Below are 24311 nucleotides of genomic sequence, written 5' to 3'. Positions count from 1 at the left end.
TTGATAGAGCTTCACTGGAGAAAAATTCTTTTGAGCTTTTCGCAATGACAGTCTCTACAATTTGGATGAGGCGCAACAAGCTCCAGCTGGGTGAAAAATCAACTCCATTGGGTCAAATTCCGGCTTCAGCTTTCGATGCTCTCAAGGAATTTCAGCAGCTACGTCCTACACATGCGAAGATACCACGGACAGCTCGGGCAGTACGTTGGAGACCACCACCTGAAACTTGTGTCAAGGCGAATTTTGATGGCGCAGTTTTCTCACAGGCTGGACTAGCTGGCATCGGCATTATAATCCGAAACGAACAAGGATTAGTTATGGCTGCTCTCTCACAACAAATTCCGCTACCTGCTTCGGTGGAGATGGTGGAAGTGCTAGTGGCTCGCCAGGCTTTGGTTTTTGCTAAGGAACTCGGGTTTGATAGAGTGGTTGTGGAAGGAGACTCTGCAAACACTATTACCTCTATTTTTGAGGTGTATCAACTCGATTTATTACGGATGCAATAATAAGATCTCTACCATAAGGGGATTTTTCTCAAAAAAAAAAAAAAATTCTTAATATATATGGCAAAATTCAAGTTAATTGTGTAATATATATATATATATATATATATATATATATATTAAAGTCAAAATGCAATTAGAATTCACAATAAATTCTAATAATTAAATCTAATTTTGCACCATATGTCCAAATCATGATTCAAAACTTTTTTAAAATAACAAATATATTAAGGATATCGGTATTTAATATAACTCAATCCTACTAACATATTAGCATTACTATTATTTGAACTTGGAACACATCACATTTAATATATTATAATAATTTATTTCTTTACTTAGTCATGTTATATAAAGAAATGTGAGTGGTCAACCAAATACAATGACATTTTCCGCTTCAAAAAAGAAATTCAATGACTTCAATATCAAAATAGACACAACACATCACATAAAAAAAAAATAATAATAATAATAAATAAAAGATTAAAAAAACCCGCGAATTATAGCACTCTTTGTAGACTTGTTAAACAATGTCGTCTAAACACTAAAATATCACAAAAAGTATAGCGCCAACCATCATCAATGGCGTTTTTCATTTTTTTTTTTTTTTTCTTTCAAACCACCAATGAGGCAATGACTCGTAATTATGTGACACAATAACATAAACATTTAGTATTAATTAAAAAATGTACTTACAGAATATAAAACATTAAGAATATGTCTACTACAGAAGTACAAATAGGACCTCTGTTCACAAATTTCAGTCTTTCACCACCATTACACAACCATTTCAGAGAAAAAAAAACATATCGAAACACACACATAGAGATAGAGGCAATGGCTAGTGTTGGAAAGGAAGTGAGCAACAAGCAGCTGATATTGAGGGACTATGTCACTGGTTCTCCCAAAGAATCAGACATGTACGTGAAAACTAGTACTATCAAATTGGAGATCCCAAATGGATCAAAAGCAGTTTTGTTGAAGAACCTCTACTTATCATGCGATCCTGTTATGCGAATTCGCATGAATAGAGCTAAAGATTCGATCTTCACTTCCTATACACCTAGCTTGGTAAGTCTCTATCTTCGTGCACATATATACAGTAATACACAACAATTTTTATAACAGTTGAATTAGTAAATTTTAATTCGTTCTTACTTGGGCCTATCACAATTTGACTCATCGACAATTGTGAATTATTTTTTGTGAAATGATTTGTGACTCTCTAGGTTATATATATTTTGATCATTTTGTATTAGGATATAGATATGACTATTAATGCAAATTGATTGGTAATAAGTTGAGTTTTGAGCTAGCGATTGTGAATTGGTGCAAACCTGCAGGCATTATCTGGGCACGGAGTGGCTAAGGTTTTGGATTCCAGGCATCCAGACTACAAAGAAGGTGACTTTGTTTGGGGACCAGCTGTATGGGAAGAGTACAGCCCAGTCGAGGAACCTAACCTTACCAAAATTCACCATACAGATGTACCACTTTCCTATTACACTGGAATTCTTGGTCAGTTATTTGGTTTGGTGGTCATTAGTTTTGCTTCTCACTATATATATTTAACTTTTCCATTCAACTATATATGGCTATAAAATCTTCTACAATATTCCATCATTTGGTGAGATAAAAAATTGGGAGAAAATGGGCATTTGCCCATTTCGTCAAAACTTTTCAGCAAAATGCCCCATATTTGAAACTATTTAGGAAAATGCTTCTGTTTTAAAACTCGATTTTCTAAAAATCGGGTTTCAATTTAATACTCGATTTTTGGATAATCGAGTTATAGCGAACTGAAAATCTAAAAAAAAAAAAAAATTTGGTACTTGAGTTCCATGTGAAGTACTTGAGTTCCTTGAAAAAATTCAAGTGGAACTCGAGTTCCATGAACTCAAGTACTTTACATGGAACTCGAGTTCCAAATTTTTTTTTTTTCTAAGTCCACGTTGGCTATAACTCGATGTTTCAAAAATCGAGTTTCACATTGAAACTTAATTTTTAGAAAATCGAGTTTCAAAACAGGAACATTTCCCTAGTTAGATTCAAACATAGGGTATTTTGCTGAAAAGTATGTGGCAAATGGGTAAAAGCCAATTTTGACCTAAAAAATTGTTATTTTAGCAGCTTTTATAATTGCGACTGCTCCTTTTTCTTTAGTGAGTGGATTTCACTTTTCATATCATCATATGTGTTTGAATCGTACTTCTACTGTCACTTGTACTCATCAGGAGAATACTTTTTGAATTAAGGATCCTAATGATCAAGATTTATATTAAATATTATAAATATAAGATATATCTGAACCTTATATACATAGTTAAATATAAGAAATAAAATCTTATCCGATATATTGAATGCTTTCATATATATATAGTTTATCCTGGTATAACAGCATATGCTGGTTTCTATGAATTTTGTTCTCCTAAGAAAGGAGAATATGTCTTCGTTTCATCTGCTTCCGGCGCAGTTGGTCAGCGCGTTGGACAATTCGCAAAGTTGACGGGTTGCTATGTGGTTGAAAGTGCAGAAGTCAACAAAAGGTCTTCTCACTCTTTTTTATTTTTTATTAGAAGATCTAGTAACTTATTATATTGTATAAATAACATATAATAAACTATGCAATCTCGTGTTTCAATTATATATTTTTTTCCTATATTTCTCTTGTGTTTTTAGAAATTAAATATCTCATCCTTTTTGTTTTGTTTTGTTTTTATTTAATTTTTTATAACAATATTGGCATATATTATTTTAGTGATTAATTAATTTTAAAATCCTAATTCCTCAAAAAAGAAAAAGAAAAAAAATAAAGTGATATCAGGATAATTCCTTTAGTTATATAATTTCTAGGGAATCTTTTTGTTGCGTAGCTTCCTGGAAATTAGTACTGATCGATTGCTTTCCCTTTGACCACTGTGTGCTTTTAAATTGTTCATGGCATATACATGTGTAATAAATAACAAGTGATGTCAAGGTATTAGAATTTTATTATAAGAACATGGCGTAAATGCTCTTTTCATTCCTATATTTTGGGGTCATTTCTATTTTGGTCCTTACATTTCTATTTTACCACTTTTAGTCCCTAATCCAATTATCGTTTGTTATTTTAGTCCTTTCCATCACTCAACTAACAAAAAAAGCTGACGTGGCAAACAGAGTGCACTGTTGACACACTAAATGCTGATGTGACGAATAAAATAATATTAAAAATGCCACATCAGCATCCACGTTAGCATCTAACTTAAAAAATTAAATTTATCAATTATAAAAATTATAAAAAGAAAAAAATAATTAAAATAAAAAAAAATGGTGAAATTTAGATCTTTTTTTGTTTGTACTTGGTTTCTTTTTCTACTTTATTTTCTTCTTCTTCCCAGATCTTTCTCTTAGTTTCTCCACCCCCCATTCTTTCTTTTTGTATTCTTTCTTTCTGTATTCTTTTTCTTCTTTCTCCCTCTAGTGCTTTGCCTTCTTGAACTCTTTAAGCAAGTTCCTCCACTTATCGGTGCACATGGTGGGTGATTGATCGAACCCTTTTTGTCTCATCTCCGATGAAATCTGCTCCCACAAGTGCTTGTTTGACTTGGGCTTGGACCCACGTCTCGGCTCTCTCGTCTTGGACCCATGTCTCAGCTCGCTTCTTGGGAGCTTTGACTTCAACTTCAACTTCTTGGTCCTCGTCACTACCATTGCTATTGCCGAGAATCATTTGCTGGTGCTGGTGGTGAGAGTGGGCGTGAGTATGAGGGTGAGGTTGAGGAGCGTGGTGAGGTGGCAGGACACTACCGCAGGCGCCATCACGTGGGTTTCCAAGTTGATCTGAAACCCCTCTCCCTCCTCACTTTCTCATCTCACTCTCTCTTTATCTGGGTTGAGTCTATTATATTTTTGATAAATTTGAATAGGGATAATATGGGTTTGTGATAGAGAATTTGTTGGGTTTGTGTATAAGGGGATTTGCTGGGTTTGTGAAAATGTTTAGATCTTAGGATTGACATCAAAAATTTAGTTGGTTGTCTGGAAATTTTTTTGTGAAACTAAAAAATTTGTTTGGTTGCTAAGAAAATGGTTAAGAGTATCTTAATTTTCCTCAAAACCAATCTAAGTTCAAAGATGGAGTTCTTCACTGCCTTGAGTCCATTGGTTGCTGGGGTTTGTGTGTGTTTATGTTTTTGTGTTTGGTTGACATGAAAGGGCAAGAAAATGCTAGAAAATTTGGGTGTGTTCTTATATTTAAAATCTGGGTTTGTGTTCATTTTGTTCTTGTTGAAGATGAACCCAAATCTAAATTTATGTATTTTTTGAATTTTAATTCTGTTGTTTTTTTTTTTTTTTTTTTGGGTTTAAAATTGATAAATTAATTTTTTAAAAAAAAAATTTAGATGCTGATGTGGCATTTTTAATATTATTTTATTTGCCACGTCAACATTTACTGTGTCAATAGTGCACTCCATTTGCCACGTCAGCTTTTTCTGTTAGTTGAGTGACGGAAAGGACTAAAATAATAAGCGTTAATTGGATTAGGGACTAAAAGTGGTAAAATAGAAATATAGGGACCAAAATAGAAATGACCTCAAAATATAGGGACGAAAAGAGCATTTACGCCTAAGAACATTATAAATTGATGATATATTAGTTTATAAATTCAAAGTAAACTTTAATTGAAAATTGACTATTATAAACCTGGTTTAAAACACTAATATTACTATTTTCGTGCATGTTCTAATAAGTATTATTATTTACTCAAAAAAAGAAGAAGGGATGTTTATAAATCCGCTGTTTATAACTCCAGTCTACAACTACAAATGTTAGGCCCTTTTGTAGTTGTACTCTGATTATGTAATGTATTATAAACCCAGTTTAAAACATTAGTATTATTATTTTCGTGTGTATTTTAATAAATATTATTGTTTACTAAAAAAAAAGGGGGATGTTTATCCTACATTAGTTGTGTGTGTTTAGTGTCCGTTGTTTATAACCCCAGTCTACAACTACAAATGTTAGACCCCTTTTGTAGTTGTACTCTGATTATGTAATGTATTATAAACCCGGTTTAAAATACTAGTATTACTATTTTTGTGCGTGTCCTAATAAGTATTATTGTTTACCAAAAAATAATTGAAAATTGACGAATTTTATTATAAGAACATTATAAATTTATATATTAGTTTATAAATTCAAAGCAAATTTTAATTGAAAATTGACGTGATAGTGACAATTTAACTACTAATGTATCACCATTTTAATTTGTATTTTTTTTAAGAAAAAAATTTATAATTGTTTTTGGAAACCATTTACACTAGTCATCAAGTATTGAAACTTGTAATACTTTTTATCATTTTTCATTTATATATTAAACTAACATTATGGGAATTTAGAACTTTTTGAATTTCTGACTATTTATCGACTTTGTGTATTCACCATCTAATTTTTCATATCTAATACTCTCTTTGAGCCTTCTCAAAAAAAAAAAAATTCACTTTGAGAGCAAGTGGTATGAAATACGTTGCCATGTCTCTACTGATGTTCTGGAAATAGTGTACATATGAAAAATTACTTTCCTTTTTTATTTCTTGGTAAAGGAGAGATGGTGCTAATTGCATATATAACCTCTGTTAAATGAATACTTATTTGTGTCTTCAATCAGGTAGATTTATTGAAGAACAAGTTTTGGTTCGATGAGGCTTTCAATTATAAAGAGGACTGTGATTTGAATGCTGCTTTGAAAAGGTCCGTATTTGCTACTGTGTCACGCATATGTAGTACCAATCTAAAATGTCACCATAAGCTTTTAAAGCTCACTTTTTTTCTACATGATACAGATATATATATATATATATATATATATATATATATATTTTAAAAATTTTCTCTTTAATGTTACAAAATAAGCTTAAACTATATAAAATCATAGTTGTTTGGTATAAAGTGATCCAATAATACTAAAAAAATTTATCTTCTCTAAAGAAATTTTATTTAAAAATTAAGTTATTTTTCACAAATTGTGTTATCTAACTTTTTATTTATTAATACAATACACATTACCATTGGTTTCTCTTTTGGCATGGCAGGTATTTCCCGAATGGTATTGACATGCACTTTGAGAACGTAGGAGGGAAAATGCTTGATGCAGTTCTTCTAAACATGAGAGACCACGGGCGCATAGCTAGATGTGGAATGACCTCAACATACAATCTTGATGAGCCTGAAAGGATTAAAAATTTGATGTTTATCATATACAAGCGAATTCGTATGGAAGGATTTTCAGCCATTGAATACTTTCACCTCTATCCCAAGTTCCTAGACCACATATTGCCATACATCAGAGAATCAGTGATAGTTTATGTGGAAGACTTAGCTGAAGGCCTCGAGAATGGGGCAACAGCTCTCCTAGGACTCTTTATTGGCTGCAATGTTGGAAAACAAGTACTTGTAGTTTCTCGTGAATAAGAGCACGTTCAGTATAGTAAATTGTTAGGGACATATTTTACGTAATTGACTAATCCTTTGACAAAATACACTTTACTTGTAATCAGGTAGATCTAGGATGTGTTTAAGACTTCAAGAAATATGTTGTTCAAGTCAAGTGTTAAAGCCCTGAAGATTTGACTAAAAAACAAGTGAAGAAGAGCTGTTCATTAAAGCTCAACAGCAATCTCGACAGAAATACTTCTATCGAGATTTAATGTTGAAGCTCGACATAAGTTGTATTTGTCGAGAATTACGAAATCAGACTTTTCAGATCTGATTACACGCTTATTCCTGTGTATTTATGTAGGGTTTCTTTTCATACAACCTTAGACATATATAAGGATTATTTTAAGGGTCGTCATAAGAGATGAAAAAATTAATACATGCAGATAGTGATCTAGTTCATCATTCTTTCTGAAGAAGCTACTGCGTCTTTACATCAAGGGTTTTGTAACCAAGAAACTTCCTAATGTTCATTGTTGATGAAGTGATGAACTTTGCAACCTACATCTTCTTCAAGTTGGTGGAGTTAGTCATGTACTGAGATCTGTGCATCATTCGTTAGTCACGTATTGAGATTCGTGCATTGAATGGAGAAATTACTGCTACAATACAACTTTAAAAACAGCTTCACTCACAGCATCCTGTATGGCTAAGTAATGATTCTTCTTCCCACAACTGCTGCCTCCTGAGAATATGTTGACTCCCTCCTGGTTCAAAGCTTCATAGGCGAAACCACTCCTCTTTGATCTTTTGCTCTTGAAGGCTGCCACTTTTAGGAGTACCTGCCAATTCTGATTAGTAAAGTTCTGCACATGCTGGTCTAGCTTGATTGCTCCGAAAAGGGAGTGTTTCTGTTTGGGCAAGCTAAAGTGTAACTTGGGCCTTTTGATTTGGGTTTGACTCGATATGACCCTTCAAACAAAGGTGTATAAAGGCCTTGTTAATTCATGTAAACACTTAATTTGAGAAACAGTGTGGTATCAAATAGACAGATGCCACACTTGATGTTAGTCATAATGAATAGAAACATTCACAGTAATAAGCAATTGCTCAAATCAGACCCAATTCCTTGCCAAAAAACTGTGGAAATTATTTGAGTAGCCACCACTGTTTTCCCTTATTTGTCAATTAGACTATATCCCTCCTATTGTTTACATATATGGACAAGAATTAATAATATAATGTCATTGGAAACAGGCTTGAGAAGTGTAGTTCGACGCTAGTTGGTGGCAGACTTTTTCTTTTTTTGAAGGGAGTTGGTAACAGACTCTTGGTGGAAGAAAGACAGTACACAAGATTATCATCCACCTCATGGACTTGGCTTGGCTGACTGAGTAGTACCTTTGTCTTAGCTCTTGCTGTTCATGTTTTCAAACACATAATTATAGCAAAATATCAAACTCATATATCCAAAACTCAAATTTAATTTTTTAAATCAAGTTTTGGAAACATGATTACAACAAAAATACATGTAACATGGTGCCAGGAGCAGGTTGTTTATAATATATAATGTGGTTGCTAATGTTCGAATATACCATATATATACATACAGCCTAAATTTGCATATATTCAAATCCTAGTTTGTGCAAAAATTAGGACAAATTTACTTGGTATTAGCTCAGTCAAGGATCTCCCTATGTCTCATTATGTATTTCATCATATAGAAAATCACAAATAATATACAAATGATACAGTTTATTCCATCAATTTATATAATTCTTTCTTTCTCGTATTCTCTCAACATGGTATAAAAGCCACATTCTTGTAACCTTCAATAGGTTTTGTCCATCACCATGTAGCCTTGCACATCACTGTTCAATAGCATCATCCACAAACGAGCTTGCTCGACATCACAGATCTTTCTCTAGTCTTGAAATTGATTCCAAGAATCAATTACATCTTCAAAAGTCAGCCGAAAGACTTAAACCAAAGTCAATTTCAAGCTCACATGTGCTTGCTCAACATCACACATTTTTGGCCATTGCTTATTAAAAAAAAAAAAAAAAAGACAACTTAATACCAACAATTGCTTATTTCTCTTGAACTCTAAAATTTCAGAAAATCCAGATGTTATTGTTCCCTTTGAAGAATCAAACCAAACCAATTAAGTCACTTTTTCCCAAAAAGCCATTATCACAATCAACTTCTTCAAAAACCCACTACCACTTTCAGAAATCATAGCCTAAGGCGAGAAAGCCATTGTTTCAAGGAAGTCAAATACATAACAATACCTGCTGTATTAGTAATATTTACCGTACCTGCCATTAAATTGGTACAAGTACTCCTCTATAATGTGAAAAAAGAAAAGAAAAAAAGGTTGCGCTAGTTTTTATAGGCTATATTTTGGGTTCGATATTAGTGTTTCAACTGGTTCAATAAAAAAATGTTAAAATTTTTAATTTTTATATTAAAAAAACATGTTATTTAAGTTAATACATTGGTTAATGTACTTAGGTTAAAATTTGATGTTGATAAACATAAAAATAAATAAATTAATAAATTCATATATATATATATATATATATATATGTTTATGTATCAACGGGTATTAAAATATTACTCTGTTGAAGTAAAGAAATATTTTCCGTAGATTAGTATATAATAAAAGTTATAAAAGTAATTGTGTTGGTAATAAATTTATGAGAAATGATGTTAGTGGAAGTTGGGAAGAAGGTTGTGTTTTTAACACTACTTCAAAATAACGTTAGAGAAAATTAATTACTTACTAGTTTAGTTCAGTTTATTTTGAATTCACTACCATGGATTCTCAAGGCAAATATCTTTTTTTTTTTTTTTTGGTCTTTTTTATAGATATAAAATTTCCCACCTTATTTAATTGATCGAAAGCCACACTATCCCACCGACAAACAAAACTACAAAACCAATTCTATGGTGTATCTTGGCTACTCGTATTAGGCCCAACGATGATTACTAACCTAAAAAAATTATCTCACATGTAGGTAATAGGAGTCCATGTAAAAGTAACAGACAATCACTCATAATCCGTTACATCAAAGTTATACCAAAAGTTTGTGCCATAATAGTTATAATCTTAAAAAAAAAAAAAAAAAAAAAAAAAAAAAAAAAAAACAACTTTCACATGAAACAAATCTATTAACACAACTTTAATGTAATTAGATGTGAGTAGTGGAAAATAGCGTGTCCATGTCATATTGATACACAACCACTCGTTTTTTGTCTCATCAAAGTTGTGTTAGATTCCTTATGAGAGGAATTAGTTAGTTAAGTTAGCATTGAAATTCTAGTGTACTAACAGGAGATTCCTTATTGCCAAATATCATCATTAAAACGACTCTTATTAAAATGTAAATATCTTTGAATTATATGTAAAATTTAAAATCTCTCATGACAAACAAAACCACAAAATTCTAGATTATGGAGTCTTGACTCTCTTATGGTCCTTTAGTCTGGCTAGTCAAATTAGGTCCACATGATAAACAAAACAACAAAAGTCTGGAGTATGGAGTCTTGACTTTCTTATGGGCCTTTAGTCTGACCAGTCAAATTAGGCCCAGCAAACCTAGGTGGCCTTATGTGCAATTCTTTTATATAATAAATACAATAAATTTCAGTGTTCATTCTAAAATGATTTTTTTTTTTAATCAAGCTGAAAAATAAAACTTTTAAACAAAGTTAAAACACTAGATTTTTTATTAAACAAAAAAAGAATTTTCAAATTTTGTACGAGTTGGGCACATTGTGTTGCGTATGCAAATTTGTGTTAGTAAGATTGCATACTAAAATTGATATTAGATAGATTGCAACTGCAACTTATTATTTTTCTAAGTTGTAAAAACAAAAATTACTTCTTGTATAATCCCTATACAAACCCAATAATTAATATATATATATATATATATATATATATTTTTTTTTTTATAAGAACATATTTTAAATATTGATTTAACAGGATATTTTTTAACGCCATCCACATATTCTTTTAAAAAAATGTCTTTTTTTTTTTTTTTTTTTTTTTTTTTGGTTTTTGGGTAGATTTAAAATTTCCCACCTTATTTAATTAATGAAAGGCCACACTATGCTGGTAGCGTGTGGAGTCCTCACTCTTTTTTTTTTTGCCTTTGCGCTACTCAAATTAGGTATAGTGATATCTGCTCACTGAAAATTAGGTAAAGTGATATATGCTCACCGAAAAAGTATCTTGTTCCAATTAAAAAAAAGAAAAAAAAGTATTTTATAAGAGCATCCATATCAGTTCTTCTAAATTTTCTTTCTATTTTACACGAAAAAACCTACATTTTCTATTTTATACTATTACTTTTATAAAACACTTACATCAGTTTATCTATTTTACAAGATATTTCAATAAAATATTCATTCTTCTCAATTTTTTTTTTTATTTCTCTCAACTACCCTTACCTACATACGCGCGCTCTCTCTCTCTTTACTCATTTTTCCTAAATAGAACACCTCTCTCTCTCTCTCTCTCTCTCTCTCTCTCTCAAAAACTACCAACCCAGATCACTTCTCCACTAGGTCCTTTCTTCACCGGTAGATCCATGAACCAAGCTCCACGACCCAGATCCTTTCTTCATCGGCCGATTCATGAACCAAGCTCTAGCAACCCATATCCTTTCTTCACTGGCCGATCCACGAACCAAGCTCTACGACCCAGATCACTTCTTCACCGGCCGATACACGAACCAAACTCCACAAGCACCGATCTATCTCTCTATTGGTTTGTCTGTATGGGTTTGTTTGTGTGTGGGTGTGTTTCTATGTTGATTTGTCTGTGTGGTTGTGTTTGTGTACATCTGAGGAAAAGAAGATTAGGAGTTGAGGTCGTTGTGCTCGGAGAAGAGAGAGAAAAATTGGTGCGAGCGGAAATTAATAAAATAATAAATACACATGTTACAGTAACCATGTAAATATACACGGTTATTGTAGCTCATGAAAATATATACACATTTTTACACATCTTTACACCCACCGATGTAGTTGTTTTTTTGCTCAAAATGTGTAAAACTTGTACCTTTTTCTATTTTAGAAGACTTTACCTAAGCTGATGGGGATGCTCTAAGACAATAATATTAAACTTCTTTCTCATAACAATTAATGTGAAATTTCACATGCCATAGAAAAGGTGGTCCAATGAGACCATCTTATAAGGTGGTCTAATGAGACCGTCTTATAAAATTGCTTTGCAAAATATTATTTTTAAATGATTGTATTAAAATAGTAATATTTTTAATTTATTTGGAAAATTTAACATCTTTTCTAAAACTGTGTTTTTCATTCTAAAAATTTTCTTCTAGACACAATTTTACAATTTTTTTTTCTTGACTTAAGTAAAATAAAAGAATTTTTTTTTTTTGAGGGGGAAAAAAGAGTAATTTATTTGTATTGAAATTATGTTTTCAAAACACGATTAAAAAAATTAAAAAAAAAACACTAATATCTTATTTTCGAAACATGGTTACAATATACTTCCAACATAGTGCAGTAACGATGGTTGTTTATAATACTAATGTGATTTTCAATGTTAGGATAAACCTTATATTGTTATATTGCCAAAATTTGAACATGTTGATATTCTTGATTGAGCAAAATTTTTCCCTAGTTCAATTACAAAGTCTATATATTCAGGCCTACTTGTGTATTTCATTGTATAGAAAATACAAAGAATATAGAAATTACACTGTTTATTCCATTAATTTATTTCATTTTTTGTTTCTCTTGTTCTCTCAATATGGCATTAGAATTTAGAACCACATTCCTGTAATCTTCAATATGTTTTGTCCATCACTATGCATTCGTGCTCATTGCCGCTCAATAGCATCATCCATGAACAAGTTTGTTCGCAAGGACGGACCCAGTAGGGGGTACAAGGGGGCCCCGGCCCCCGTGGCCCAAAAACTTTTTTTACAGTGAGAAAGATACATAAAGAAAGAAGAAGGTGATAGGAGATTCAGAGGATGAGTTTGAAATGGTGAAATAGTAGTGTTAAGTGAGATAAGAAATGACTGTAAAAGAAAGAAGAAGATAGTCATGTGGGTAGGAGTGAAATGGTGAGGTGAAAACTTCTTGGAAAGTACATACTTTACAAATATTGCTTGCTTATTTACAAAGATACCAAAATTTATATATGTAATTGTAAGGACAAAAATTTGGAACCCAAGCCCGCACTGTATGGAATCCTGGCTCAAAAAGCCTAAAGCAATGAAATTTGTAGAGTATGGGTCAAAGAACTAGATTTAGATAAGTTAAGTAGAGGTAAGCATGAGATTAAGTAACACACAGACAAGAACAAAAACTGTTATGATGAAATAACCTCTGGTCCGAGGAGACACAGAATTTCATTTATGAATATAGATCACCACTTTAGGATTCTTTTGCATGCTACAGTATTCTCTCCTCTCTTTCTCTCCTTCCCTTCCTTATGGGGGCTTCTATACGTTATATAGGCTCTTCCTTATCATCTAGGCTTTAACTTGTTGATCATCCAAGCCTCCACTTGAGCACCTATCCCATCACACACCTCTTTTAGTCCTTTGTGAGTTGTGGTAGCCAAGGTAACACTGTTCAGGGGTCTTCTCCACATTAATGCGGTCAAGAAAGTAGTTGTAGTGCATGTAATGTGGTGGTGGCAGCTTTTGCTTAGATATTTTGTGTTTTCTTCCTTTTCACGTATTTAGGGGATGCGCTTCAGTGGCTTGGACATACCTCCACTTCGGATTTTCAGTGTTCGAGGAGGAATTGGCAGCTTTTATTTAGATATTTTGTGTTTTCTTCCTTTTCACGTATTTAGGGGATGCGCTTCAATGGCTTGGACAAACCTCCGCTTCGGATTTTCAGTGTCTGAGGAGGAATTCCTCCTTGAACTTTTTCTCTTTGTTTCCCATGATAAGGCTTAACATGAATCGCCTAAACCACGTTGCCTCCTCGGACGGGCTGGCGTTCTCGGACGAGCCCAAGGCTCAACTCGTTACTTTGGGCCATAGCCCCCACAGTAATATTTTACAACCAATAATGGTGAGTTGAAAACTTCTTGGAAAGTACCTACTTTACAAATATTGCTTGCTTGTTTACAAAAGTACCAAAATTTATATATGTAATATTTTACAACCAATCTATTTCATTTTATTAAGATTTAAAAAAAAAAAAAAAAAAAAACTATATATTTCATATGCATTATCTCGGAGTGGTGTATCGGTATATAACAGTATCAAAATATTCCGTTGCAATATAAAATTTGGAACAATCTTTGGAAAAAATTCCAAACCTTAGAATAAATTTATAATATATATAGAGAGAAGAGTATGTAAAGAATATATAATATCGTTTGGTGTTAGACACTAACTATTTGTTGGTAGTGAGGCAACAATAGGGAATAGTCGACAGATAAAGAAGAAAAAAAAGTTTCTTTTGTCTTTGTTAGTAGATAATTACATCTTAAGCCATTAATAAAACTCCTTTATCATCTTTGCACACCACAACTATAGATGTTTTTTCATCTCTAATAGCTGCATCAAAATTTAGCTTAACCCAACATTCTGGTGGGGCTTTTCTTAAGTTGATTTCCCTAGTTTCTTTAGAGTACGTTCGTAACCCACATAATTGCCTTTATTTTGTGTAATGGTGGGATCTAAGTGAGGTGTATTTGTGAGTGGGTGTGAAAGGGCCGTGAATTTTCTTCTACCCAGCAAGGCTCTTTTCATCTTGTTGCTGTCCATTGGCTTCGTCTCCATTTGCATTCTATTAGAATAAGTGTCTGTTTGGAATGCAATTATAAAACAACTTATTGCTTATTTTTCTTATTATTTATAGGTTCCATATGAGTTACTTACTTATTTTATTTAACTTTACTTTTAATTTATAGTACTTTTAGCAAAAACCTAAATAAATTATTCTCAAACGGACAATAAGTGTTGTCTGAAATGTCTTTCATGCCGTTGATTAATTTTTTTTTCTTGAGCAATTAGTTTATTAACACAACGAAGGTAGGAAGCTTATCCATCTTTGAGCTCCTCAATCACCACAGGTCTAGGGAGGGAGGAGATGGAGGTGCTTACTACTTAATTAGTAATTAAATTCGGAAGCACATTTTGGCAAACTGTGGCCTACACAAGTATATGATAAAGTGAAGACACCATTAATAAATTGTAGTTATATTTTATGTATCATGTGATCACTTGTTACTTGCAACAAATTGTTACTTTCACTTTTTTCCTTTTATTATTTATTATAATAGTTTATATATTCATTCTAGTTTGACTGCTTTATATATTATATCTATGTATCATTGAGAAAATGAGAAAACTAAATATCTTAATATTTGAAAAAAATAATATAAAATTCATTTTTTAGATTAAATTATATTAGATTCTAATTTTTTTTTCTTTTCCTTTTTAAGGAAAAAGAAATATGGTTAGAAAAAAAGATCGATTTTGGAGCTACATTGAAAACCTAGATGGCCGTTTCAAGTGTAACTTTTGTCGACGTGATTTTGTTGGGGGTGCTTATAGGATTAAATATCACTTGGCTAGTGTTAAAGGTCATGCTATAGATATTTGTACAAGTGTGCCTGAAGATGTTAAAGAAGAAGCTTATCTAGCAATTGGAGGGATTAACAAAAAACTTAAGAGTGCATCAAGTTCAAGCAATGCTAAAGAGAGTAAAACCACTTCGTGTTCAATATCGAAAGATTTGTGTCAAGCTACCAATTCAAAGATGTGCGGTAAAAAAGATAAGAGTGTAGTGGACAAATTGCTTGCACAACTTGTTATGGTAAATAACATATCATTTGATGTTGTTCAAACAAGATCCTTTATTCGCTTTGTGCAAGGTGTTGCTGATTATGGTCCTGAATATAAGTTACCTTCTAATTTGACTCTCCAAAGGAAGTTAATACCAAATTTGATGGTCAAAGTTGAAGAGTATATTAGGAGAATTAAGAATTCTTGGTCAGTAACCGGTTGTACTCTTATGTCAAGCATATGGAGTGATGTGGATCAAAGAGCATTTATCAATGTTAGTGCATATTCTCCTAGTGGAGCAATATTTTTGAAGTCATTTGAAGCTTCAAGGGCTAAAATAACAACACAATATATTAAAGACATTATCTCTTCAGTAATTGATGAAATTGGGTCTGATAAAGTTGTTCAGTTGATCATTGATAATACTACAAATTTTGAGTCCACTGGAGACATGCTTATTGGCAAGTACCCTCGGTTGTACATAACCCGATGTGCTGCTTATGGCATTCAAATGCTTTTGAAGGATGTATGCGAAGAAGTTGTTTGGGTGAAGAAGATAGTTAGAGATGCAAAATCAATTGTTTCATACATGTATAAGGATAGTATCATTTTGTCACTTATGGGAGAGTACACAAACCATAAGGAATTGAAACATCCTTGTACAAGTAGGTTTTCCTTTAATTTCTTGATGCTTCGATCTATTTTGAATGTTCAAGATGAATTGCAGTTACTTGTTGCATCTTCTAAGTGGAAAAAATTGAATCATAATGAAAGGGGAACTAGTCAAATGGTTGCTAGTATTATCCAAAGTACAGAATTTTGGAGTCAAGGGAAGGAGGTGTTACTAGTTTTGGAACCTTTGGTTCGAGTTCTTTGATTGGTTGATAGTGATTGGTCAATAGCAGGATACTTATATGAAGCAATGGAAATGGCAAAAGAAGCAATTAAGCAACAATGTGCTAGCAATCAAGACAAATATATGCAAATATGGGAGTTTGTTAATCATAGGCGTACTGAGAATATAATACGCCCAATTCATGCTGCTGCCACATTTCTAAATCCATCTTACATGTGTAGTGAGAAATTTGTAGAGAGCAGTGAGATAAAAGATGGTATAAGTTTCATTTTTTTTTTTTTTCTTGGGTAAGAAGTAATTGAAAGTTATTTGACTCTTTTTGGTAGATTTTTTGAAATTAGAGAAAAGCTTTTTTTTTTTTTTTTTTAAGTTGTGTGGAAGAAAATATTATCATTATGATAATGATGAATGCATTGCCTTGTGTGATAAAAATAGAGTTAGATTCAAGTAGTTGCAATGGTATTGAATTAAGTTTTGTTAAACCCCAATCCCTCCATATATCAGTGCATTTGATGCAACTATAGAGCCAATAAAGAGCTCCCATATTAATGAAGAATGCAAGTATGCATTTTTAGTAGAACGAAATTGATTCGAAGCCCATGTAACACACCCCTTTGAACTTGAAGTTCAACATATGTCTTACGATCCTGTAATATTGGAATTATTCAATTAACAATGAATATTTAATTGCTATATGTCTATATGGATAAAATTTTCTGTTGTAAGGTCTACCGAGCAATTACTCCTTTGCTGAAATGGGAGGTTTGGTATGGTGGGGTGCTTTTTAGTAGATGAGTATGGTTTGTAGGCTATTAAAAATGACGATAATCCACTGGAAAGTAATAAATTAGGGGAGAGAGAGAGAGAGTTTTAATTGGGTAATAAGGTGGAAAGCAATGATATTTAATGATGTTCTTTTAACTATTAGATCTCTTAGAAATTTATACTGTAAAAAATGTGTAACTTTACAAGAGTTTCACCAAATGTAAATTGAACTCATCTCATTTTAATATTTTAATTGCATTTTTTTTAATTATAAATTTTATGATTATATAAATTGTAATTTTTATTTGTAGGAATATGGTGGGATTTCTGTGGAGATCGTCTTCCTGTCTTACAAAAGTATGCCATTCGAATTTTGAGTCAACCTTGTAGTTCTTCCTTGTGTAAGCATAATTGGAATGCATATGAGGTAACACAAAAAAAGACAAATATGTTGACATCTGAGATGTTGGATAATTTGGTGTACGTAAGAATGAACTCAATGATGATGGAGAAATTTGACACAGGCAAATCTCGAAATTTGGAGCCAATTTATCTTGACAAACTTAATGAGCTTCATGAATATGTTGATGATGAACATTTTTGGGATGATGATACATTCGGTGGAGTAGTTGAAAAGGTTATTGATGACTAATTGCTTAGGATCAATTATTTGAGCCAGTTTATTTGACTAAAACTTAATAAATGGTATTAAATTTGTTAATCATAGTTATTGTAGTAAATTTTCTTTACTGGTGTAGATTATTTCAAATTGAATTTTATGACTTTCTTATTTGATTGTACTACAATGATCATTGTATTTATCTAAAATCAAATATGAAAATTTTCTATGGATATTAAATTTTACTGTGTTATGCCCGTATACTATTTCTGTATTGTTGTGCCAAATTCTTGAAACATACTTTTCTTAGAAGAGGCCAAATTATACCTGTCCTATATTGAGTTTAACTTGTGCTCATTATATTCTGCTAGCTATTAATTATTGTAGGAAAAATGTCATAAAAATATCTCTCTAGCTCCAGTTCAATCTGGTTGTTTATTTCTACTAGAAGTATTGCAAAACTTTCCATACTAGTTACTTGCATGTGTGTAAGGAAAGGAAGATTATGTGGCTGTTACTGTGTTCTCATTGGGGCACTATTATTAAACTACTGAAAATATTGGTTCTGATTTGGGTTTCAAGGAGTTAACTAAGCTTCTTGTCTCATTAGCCAAGAGTCAAGTTGAATGACATGATGCAAGTAAGTTACGGGTATGTGAGGGTCTGGTTAGTGAGGGAAAAATGCTCATACACCCCCTAAACTTTTAACTACTGGCCAAAAGACCCCCTCAACTTTTATATTGACCAATTTACTCCTTAAACTATACAAAACTGCTAAATCAATACTTCAGTTAGTTTCACGTTAAAACACTAACGGAATAAGCATGTGGTACTTACGTGACTTTTAAAAACAAACTTAATCACACAAAAGTCCAAAACCTAGCTGAAAGAGGAAGGAAGAGAACCAGCTCCGACTTTGAAAGAGCTTAGGCGGTCAGTTCAGAGCCACTATGAGCTTTCCCCTGCCATCTCGCCACCCTTGTCCCGGCGGTGCCTTGGTGGTTCCGCTACACTGTTCTATCTTGGTATGTCTTTTTTTTTTTTTTTTTTTGGTTCCTTGATTGGGTCACTGTGAGCTTGGTTTGGTGTTGTACCACCTGGTATGTTTGTTTTTCCCCTCTTACGTATTGCTATTTAAATCCACAAAGAACTTGTTTTCTATCTCCATGTGAGAATTTCTATAGTAAGAATTATTTGTTTGTTTTAATTTTTGGGTTGGATCTCTGTGAAATTCTTTTTTTTTTATCTCCATGTGTCGTTCATTGGGTGTTTGATTAAATGCCTAAGAGACGTATAGCTATTGCTTTGATGGTTTAAACAATGAATCCTGAAATTGACTACATGCATCAATAAAGATAAAAATTGCAAATAATTAACTAGGGTAAAATATCTAGGATCATTCATGTGTTTCACTTATTTATTTGTTGCCTGAGAGACCCTTGATCATTTATGATATTTTTTCAGTATTTCACTTCTCTATCTTGACCAAGACCTATTTAGAATAGCATTTGTGGATTTTACTCAAGTAAATCTTATTGTGTTGGGTTGTATCATATGGTTTATGATAGAGAGTATATGCCAGGTTTAAAGTCCTGGTGCCAGGATCTTGCTCTTTGATAACAAAAGGCCAGTATGACTATGTCACTATGTCTTGCTTGTTTTTCAGATGATGAAAGTGTTGAAATTATGAGATTTTTATTAAATATTTGGCAAATTTTGGAACCAGATTCACACATCTGATTTGTTGGGAATAACGTTTTTGTCACAATGAGTATGATTATTGCTTTCATATTGAAGGATTCCTGAAGTAACTCGGTATTAATATCCCAACCATTTTATCGTTAGTGCTTTGTCCTTGATGATATTGGCTCCATTCTTGAGGGTGGAAAAGTTATAACAACCAAATGATATTGTCCTTGAACTTCACTTAGTTGTTTATCTTCCTTTCTTTTTCTTGTTTTTTTGGTGATCTCTTTGGGGCTTTGCATAAGCATAAGTTTGTCCTCAAGATCCCTGCCCCAGTACTTGCATTTTGCAGTTTCTCTTAAATAGAAAAGTGGATAAGATCTTCCCTGCCTATAATTTGGGTTTTTAGGGAGATTTGTCTCTAAATCTTTCAGCTGAGTCTTATTCATTTGGAATTTCAACTGTTTGGCCCTTCACAAAGGAAATTGAATCTCTCTATTCGTAATACAATCTTAATTGCATTACCTAAGAAGTTGATTATGACACCCTTTAATAAATTTTAAGTGTATGTGTTTTGTGTGTGGTAGGGCACAGGTTGTAGGATGGCCACCAATTGGTTCCAAGTACACACTTTCACACTCCTTTGGGTGATAAAATTGCAAGCTGTGAGAAAATTGTAGAGAATGCTATTAACCTTCCCTGAAGTACTCTTGGCGGCAAGTAGAGCTGCCACTGTTGCCAAATTGTAATCTTACCTATTAGTTTTGGCTCCAAGATTTAATTATGTATGCAAAGCCAGCTCAGATAATCACAAGTAATCTATTCTAGTTAATAATGAGAAGGTTTAATATTAAACTAATATTATATATATATATATATATATATAGGATTATATATTATAAATTAATTTCCAATAGATGGGCCTTAGTATTTGATATTTTTTTCACAGGTCTAACTTCTTCTATGGTACAAAAAGTTTTGTCTAACTTAATTGCATTTTGTGTGTTTTGAATATGTTTGAATCAGCGTTCTCTACATCAAAATTGTGTTGGTGTGGTTAAATTCCCATGATACAAACCTACAGGGAAAGTGGCAAGTGACACATCTCTTACCTATAACCTTTTCTTGTCCAATTTTATTAATCATTTTCTAATGAAGGGTAACGGTCAATTTAGGTGCACATGGCTTATAAATGAGTTGTGTTAAAATTTCATTCAAACCTGGCATTTGGTAGTATATAATTGTAGTAGAATGTAATATAAAAAATTATTGGTTTATGTAACCTGGGGTTCTTAAGATTTTAAAAACTGTTTGTTGTAGGGAACGCAATTGTCTCAGGTGATCAAATTGAAGACTGAAGAATTTAATGTATCTAACTACTTTGAGAGGCATGACATTGAATTCGCACCAATGAGAAAAAAGTGTAATTACTAGACTATTGGACACTAATGGAAGGCTAAAGAATGAAGCTAAAATGCATAAGAGAATCCCTAAGTGACTTTGGTGATTATTAGTGGTTTCTTAAATCAATAGTGAGATTGTGATAGCCTTTTGTATGGGGTCCAAGTGTTAACATTGAAAGTCATCTTTATTTGTGGTGACTAAATATGTAAGAGTACTAAAAAAAAAGGATTTGTAATGTAACGTATCTATATGTGAAAATTAGATGTAATGTAATATAAAAATATTCACAACTATGTAATGTTCAACTTATGAAATTAATGGTAGTATATTTTCTCAAGTTTAGTAATTATATGTTGTCATGCTCAGATTTGTATTTTCTTTTAAAAAAGAGCTTTTGGAACTTTTTGCAGCTAAATATCCTTAGATTTTATAGTTCATATAAATATAAATAACTAGTGTGATCAAATATTGTTCTACATCATTTACATTAAACACTATTGAGTATTGATGCTATTACAAAAATGTATATTGCAACCTTTGCTCCCTCTTCATGCCCACAAATGCCCTTTTAATCTTCTCTTCACGCAAGATTGAACATGTTGATATTGTTATTGATATTCAATAAAATCAATACCATATCATTTGAGGGTGGAACATCCCTTAATCGATGCCCTTAGACATCCATTAATAGAACCCAAAAATAACAATAAAGGTTTAAAAATAAATGATTACCCTAGAATCAATTCTTTAGAAATAGCAACTAGAAGAAAGTATCATCTTAATTGCAAAGGCATCTCAATCTTTATCCATCATAAAATATTAGATAGAAAAATAAAAATGTATATACTGTAAAGCTTTACTCTTAGCTTCTTATAATAAAATAAAGTTCAATGGAAATCAATCAGTATTCTTATGCAATAACTCTAAGGATCTCAATCAGTATTCTTAAAAGGATCTCAATATGCCATGAATTGAAATATCAAATGAGTGTTTACAAATAGTATATTGTTTGCCAAAAAATAACACTCAATGAATCAACAATTACACTTTTCTAGCAATATTGAAAAACAAAAGTATACCGGTTCCATCAGTATTTTTAAAATGCCATGTATCACTAAACAAAATATTGAACTAAAAAGTTATTTATCTTCTTCCTGCCACTAGGCTTTAGCCTTTCCTTTATCCTCCTTACTTCCACTAGTGTTGTCCTTTGTACGACTTTGACTTGATTGTTGATTACCTATATTTGATTGCTGAGTACCCTGTAAAAAGCCAAAAAGGTTGGAAATGTTCAACAAAGTAGTACTTGAAATTTACCGATAATTTTTTACTCTCTTTAGCTCTAGATGTAGATGATTGTCTTGATTTCCCTTCCTTTTTCTTTTTATAAGCCTTCTTGTTGGGGTTATTAGGAGCTTTACAAGTTCTTTGATTATGGCCCCATTGGAAACAATTCCCACATTTCATGGCAGTTCCTTTCTTGCTCACCCTAAATGCATTAATAGGTTCTCTTGCCTCCCTCTTTCTTACCTTCTTACGCTTGCCTACTTTCTTTGGAAATTTTGGGGGCTTGATTGGGTCATAGGGTGTTTTTGGCCACTGTTCATGGCTTGGAAGTGGGCTTATCATCCATTGGTAACAACTTAGGAATGTCTCCTTAGTGTAAGCAATGTCTACATAAGTCTCAAGTTGCTCTCCATGCTCAATTATTACAGCAGCAGCATGAAAACATGGGATTCCACTCAATCCCCATCTCCCACAACCATAAGTCCTCTCATTCAAGTCCAGCACATATCTTCCACCATAAATATACTCCACCTCATATTTGGACTCTCCATTCCAACGAGAAATGCAATGTCCAACCTCGCTTTTTATCCTCTCAAGCTTCTTATAGATTCTTAGACAAACCCTCCCTTCATACCTTCTCATATGATCTCTTTTGGTTTGCAACCTTTGCATCAACATCACTCTTATGATCTCCATCATTGTCAACACTGGTTTGTCCCTAGCCTCCAAAATCCAAGCACTGAAAGACTCTGCTATATTGTTCACTAGAGTGTCACTCTTGCTTCTTGGATTAAAAGCATGTTTGCTCCATGTTCTCACATCTAACTTCACAAGCCACTCATATGCCTTCACATCTAGCTTCTTCAACTCATCAACGTGGAAGTCAAAAGAATTCTTTGTTGCTGCCCTAGCAGCATTCCACATTGCATCTTTGAGTACCTTTCCCAGAAAATCCTTCTTGAAATTTGCATGTAAATGCCTAACACAAAATCTGTGCTCTACATTAGGCATCAAATCCTTAAAGGTCTCTACTAATCCCTGCCATATAAAATACACAAATATACATTAGTAATTCATATCCAAGTTATAGATCATGATATTTTTAAAAAATAAATAAATAATTTACATGCACATTAATTGTTTCTTGCCTTCTGTCGGTCTGAGATAAAGACCCATCCATTCTCATCCACATGTCCAATGTCATCCAACAAATATTGTAGAAACCAGGTCCAAGAGCTTTTATTCTCAATTTCAACGATAGCATAAGCGATTGGGAAGATATTATCATTCCCATCCTTCCCAACAGCAACCAGCAACTATCCCCTTGTTGTCCCCTTCAAATGATGTAAGGTTGAATTTATTCAACCATCTAATTGGCTTTATTCCATGCCAAATTTGCTTGTAATTCAGCATTTAGTAACCCTGTATTTAGGTGGGTTTGATGTAAGGGTAGTGAGTGAGATAGAGTGAAGATTGCTCAAGAGTGTGCAAGAAAACAAAGACTCGCGGCTGGGCCTCGCGGGTGACTCGCGGCTGCAAGCCGCCAGACACAGCACACGTACCAAGCATGCTGGAAGGTGAACAGTCATGCAAGCTGGAGCACTACAGGACAAAATAGGACAACTGGCCATACTGTTATCTCGCGACTGGATCTCGTGACTTAGTCAAGCCGCGAGGTCAAGCCGCGAGCCACCCCTGTTTTGTAAAACCTGACGTTTCACATTCCTCTCCCACTCCAGTATAAATACCCCTTTTACCCACGATTGTAAGAGAGGCTTCCGAGAGAATTTGAGAGAGAAACCCTAAAGAAAAACAAGATTGATTCACCCACAATCTATACATTAGAGTCTCTTCAAATTCACCAACTCTCTTCCTCCTCCATTGTCAATCCTTGAGAGGCATTATACCAAACCTGATTCTCACCATTATCATTACTGTAGAGAGCTGTTTGGATTTCTGGAAAGCAGTTAGGAAGGACC

The 24311-nt window shown here is 32.9% G+C and overlaps 2 protein-coding genes across 2 annotated transcripts; both read left to right on the top strand.

The window, feature by feature from the left end:
• Positions 1–1340: 1340 nt before the first annotated feature.
• On the top strand, positions 1341–6956 carry LOC115965162 (2-alkenal reductase (NADP(+)-dependent)-like). The gene is made up of 5 exons (XM_031084351.1): positions 1341–1574; positions 1847–2021; positions 2884–3038; positions 6154–6236; positions 6578–6956. The coding sequence occupies exons 1-5, from the start codon at positions 1341–1343 to the stop codon at positions 6954–6956; spliced, it is 1026 nt and encodes a 341-aa protein (XP_030940211.1).
• An 8427-nt stretch (positions 6957–15383) lies between these two features.
• LOC115965161 lies at positions 15384–16592 on the top strand. The gene has a single exon (XM_031084350.1). The coding sequence runs from the start codon at positions 15384–15386 to the stop codon at positions 16590–16592; it is 1209 nt and encodes a 402-aa protein (XP_030940210.1).
• Positions 16593–24311: the final 7719 nt, after the last annotated feature.

This window comes from Quercus lobata, chromosome 10 (genome assembly GCF_001633185.2).
Source record: "Quercus lobata isolate SW786 chromosome 10, ValleyOak3.0 Primary Assembly, whole genome shotgun sequence".
Classification (NCBI taxonomy): Eukaryota; Viridiplantae; Streptophyta; class Magnoliopsida; order Fagales; family Fagaceae; genus Quercus; species Quercus lobata.
This window is presented reverse-complemented; position numbering and strand designations above follow the sequence as displayed.

Coding starts and splice junctions, on each gene's coding strand:
- LOC115965161 (XM_031084350.1), top strand. CDS start 15,384: ATGGTTAGAAAAAAAGATCGATTTTGGAGCTACATTGAAAACCTAGAT.
- LOC115965162 (XM_031084351.1), top strand. CDS start 1,341: ATGGCTAGTGTTGGAAAGGAAGTGAGCAACAAGCAGCTGATATTGAGG. Junction 2,022..2,883: donor CTATTACACTGGAATTCTTG/GTCAGTTATTTG, acceptor ATATATATATAG/TTTATCCTGGTATAACAGCA. Junction 3,039..6,153: donor ATGTGGTTGAAAGTGCAGAA/GTCAACAAAAGG, acceptor GTCTTCAATCAG/GTAGATTTATTGAAGAACAA.